The sequence below is a fragment of the Nansenia antarctica genome, assembly GCF_963989245.1.
Source record: "Nansenia antarctica genome assembly, chromosome: 4".
Lineage (NCBI taxonomy): Eukaryota > Metazoa > Chordata > Actinopteri > Argentiniformes > Microstomatidae > Nansenia > Nansenia antarctica.
In genome coordinates, this window is record NC_137689.1 from 17,574,594 (window position 1) to 17,578,555 (window position 3,962).

Here is a 3,962-nt window from a genome sequence, read left to right on the forward strand (position 1 = left end):
CTGCTTCAAATGGTTCCATTCTCCATCTCATTCTCAACCTTCCACCCCGAGCGGTCTCTTATTTCAAAGGGACAGCTGTTCCATTCTCCACTGTCACTGCAGAAGACAGCCAACCACTGTTACCAACCACTGTTGATGGAGATATATTTCCTCCCAAAGAAAAGATAGCAGAAGATGAGGTAAAACGTGCATGGTTTATTTTAGTTTCTGTCGCTTACACAGACACATTTAAGCACACCTTCACAAATGAAATATACGTTGTATTTCAAATAAATTAAAGTTTAAATAAATACATAAATTAAAATAAAATAAACCAAACTTAGGAAAAGGGCGAAAATATAAATAAATCAACAATTGATTTTTTAGAATATCTACAAAGTGCACTGAACTCTCTGGGAATGCAATGTAGTCACTATTTCCATTCATAGTCCAATAATAATAATAATAATAATAATAATAATAATAATAATAAAACACACATACTTTTGTTTTCACGTGAAGACACAAGGGAAGTTCAACAACATCATTATTCTAAATAATTTGATTGTCAAAGCATCATTGCAGTGATATTCGTACAGACATACAACATGTTCACATAATCTGTGAATCGTCTAATTCAACCATTACTTCGTGGAAAAACGAAAAACGAAGAAACCTATTTCTTTTTTGTGTTTGTATAAGTCCAAAATGACCATGAATGTGCCAACACTAGCGTGATGAGGTAGACACAGAGGTTATACTGTGTATGTCCATGTGTACGTGCGTTTTGCCTGTGTGGATTCTCTCTTATTGCAATGCATTCAGATGGGCTTTTAGAAGTATAAACGCACAGAGAACGCCCTACGAGTAAACCATGCAACGGATTACAGTTCGTGATGTTAGAATTATAAGGTTCTATCTCCATTTTTGTCAAAATTGAGTTTTTTACATAATCTGATCCATTAGGTGTTTATTAATGCCTGTGTGGTGATGTTGACATTTCTGAGTTAGTAATTCATAAAATACAAAGGTTCCAACTCACAGAACATAATGGAATGTAAAAACTTTGATGCTCAATATCTCTGAACTACCCTAAACGGAGATAGAACCTTATAACTCTAAGCTCACGAGTTATACCCCCGTGTTACCGAGAGCGATTCATCTCTGAGACACAGAATGACATTACGCCGTAAGCATCAGTAGGCTAATCTGCAAACAACAATTGATTTTTTTCAAAAAGGAACAAATTCGATGCGCTCTTCAAACACATGGGTGCAATGTATTCACAAATATGTACAATGATAAATATAAAAGAGTTATTCTGATTCGAGAATAATAACAATTATTATTCGATTTCCGTTTTTTTTGTACAATAATTGCCATGAGTAAGGGGTGTTTTTTCTTTTTTTCCGCCTCGATGGAGAGCTGATGACGGTCTCCTAAACTTCAGACTGTTATTATTCGTTTGATATGTTGAGGTTTTTTTTTATGTGAAAAGTTGCACGTTTCGCACCGGTGGGATATTAGTCTTTATCCCAATTCAAAGGAGCGCCAGCCATCACGATGGTCCATCTCAGCAGTTTGCGTATTGGTTTCTGATATGTCTATTCAGTGTACGTTTTCCCTGCTTTTGGCCTAGTGTGTCGCAGAGAACTTCATTCTTTTCTGCTTTTGCCTCTGATTGCAAAACCACACCCTGACCACGTTCTTTTTCAGGTCCAGTTTCTCGGCTATCGCTGCAATCTTCTCCGACGAGGGCCTCGGCTGCACGGCGAAATATGCCTCCAAAGAGCGCTTCTCCGGCGCAGCGATGGAGGTACGTTTTCTCTTCTTGTCACCCCCGTTGAAAATCTCAGGCTTGGTCATCTTTTCCCGCTGCACCCTTTCCGCCTCCTCCAGCCACGCTTCGAGGATGGGTTTCAGGGCCACCATGTTATTGTGAGAGAGGGTGAGGGATTCGAACCGACAAATTGTGCTCTGACTGAGACAACCGACCCCTGGGATTTTAAGATTTGCCAGGGCCGACCCCACGTCCGCCTGCGTCACCCCCAGCTTGATCCTCCTCTGCTTGAAACGCTCGGCGAACGACTCCAGCTCCCGTGGGTCGGGCTCGGAGTCCCCGCCGCCCCCCATCGAGGCGTGCGACCCCAGGCTGTGAGGGTGCATGTTCATGGTCTGCGGGTGGTGGTGGTGGTGGTGGTGCTGCATGTGGTTGATGGCTGACATGTGGGCGTGTGGATGGGAGGCCGTGGAGCAGACGTCGGAACCGGTCATACCTCCCAGGGAAAGGCCGGGCAAGTGGTCCAGCAGGTCTGCCTCCAGGCCCTGCGAGTGCGACGACTGGTGGTGGGGGTGGTGATGGTGCGAGGTGAGCACGGAGGGGTGGTGCAGGTGCGCCGAGGAGGCGGTGGGGGTGCAGGTCATGCTGGTCATTGTGGTCATGGTGTGGTAGGTCGCGTCTGGCTTGAAAGGGAGGCTCTTCTGAGCCATGTCCACCGCCGCCAGCGCTTCCGCCCTCTGCAGTAAAGTCTCATCGAACCCGGCGAAGATGTTGCCCTGCAGCTGTGAGGCGGACAGGGGAGGCAGAGAGGTCGATTAATGATGGTGCCCAAACAATAATAGCCTACCCCAAAGAGTTTGCGCATTATCTAAAAGTGGATACGTTTTAAAAATGCAAATTATTCTGATGGAAAAGTCTTTCTTATTTTTGGGATAAGATAGGCTATATATTACGCAAGAAGTTTAAGGTGTATAGCCTATACATTTAGTGGTAATAGAAATAAGGATCTCCTGAATGAAATTATGCATAGTATCCTAAATGTTTTAAAGGCCATTTCAATCAACTAATTGTACAACTTTGATGCAAATAAAGTAAAATAGTAAAATAGTAAAAAATAATTATCCAAAGATTACATCCAGAACTATTTCCAATGTTGTTATTCTTTATTAATATTAATATGTCAAGTCTCTTTAATTATTTCTGTGCACATTGAAATGAGACGAGTATATGAGATGAGACTGAATACATGATATTGACAATATGAAACAACTGCTGTGAGAAACCATGCTGTCAATTTCTACAGCATGCCTTCAGTTTCACCTAATTCTCCATGATGCAGACGCAGGTAATTTCGATCATTTCTGCTACAATATTTTATAATATAACGTTAACTTACCGAATTTGTGGGCAGGCATGCCCTCCGAATGGCCTCCGAGCTCGAGTGCAGAGGTGTGTATTTCGGCTCGTGTAGCATCGGATGCATACTGAAAGGTTGTTTGCTATTCATTGACATCATGATTGCAGAAGTTAGAGAGGGGGTCCGTCGTTCTCGTTCGGCTGCGTTTTGGTCCTTCTACACTGGAAAGTCTCAGGATTATTATTTTTTTAAAGAAAAAATATATTTGTGGTTGAGGGTGGAGGTGGTGGAAATGATAACGATGACAGGTAAAAAAAAAAAATCCTGTCGCCCTGTGTTCTCCAGCCAGACTCCGCTTTTGGCTGTAATTGACTGTAGTACAGTCTGCTACCTTGCAGGCACCTATAATATATCACTCTCTAGCTAGCCCCGCCCTACTGGTGGGTCATCACCCCACCCTCTCAGATTATCTACCAATATCATTGGGAAATGTATGTGTAGCCACGCCCCGAAGCTGTTTTCGTACTTGGTATGGAAACAGAGGGTGTTCCATCCAGCCCCATGGCAGAATGTCTCGGAAGATTCCCCGCCCACACCGACGCGTTGATTGGAGGAGTGATTCTGACAGTTACATTCGGATTGGCTGTTTCACAGCAGGATAGGACGCCCACCACGCTGGATAGAGTCTGGTGTAGCCTGTTCTCTGTACCTATTGCTCTTTCTTTGGTGTATTGTTTGTTTGTAATATCTCATTATATACAGTATATTATTTAAATTTGTATGTATGGCTTAACTTTCGTATAGCCTAGCCTAGCATATATATATATATATATATATATATATATA

The 3,962-nt window shown here is 42.7% G+C and overlaps 1 protein-coding gene across 1 annotated transcript; it reads right to left on the bottom strand.

The window, feature by feature from the left end:
* Positions 1–1,614: 1,614 nt before the first annotated feature.
* pou4f4 (POU class 4 homeobox 4) lies at positions 1,615–3,275 on the bottom strand (the record flags this gene model as incomplete). Its single annotated transcript, XM_080528701.1, has 2 exons — positions 1,615–2,541; positions 3,156–3,275. 2 exons carry the CDS (start codon positions 3,273–3,275, stop codon positions 1,615–1,617), a joined length of 1,047 nt encoding a protein of 348 aa, XP_080384827.1.
* Positions 3,276–3,962: the final 687 nt, after the last annotated feature.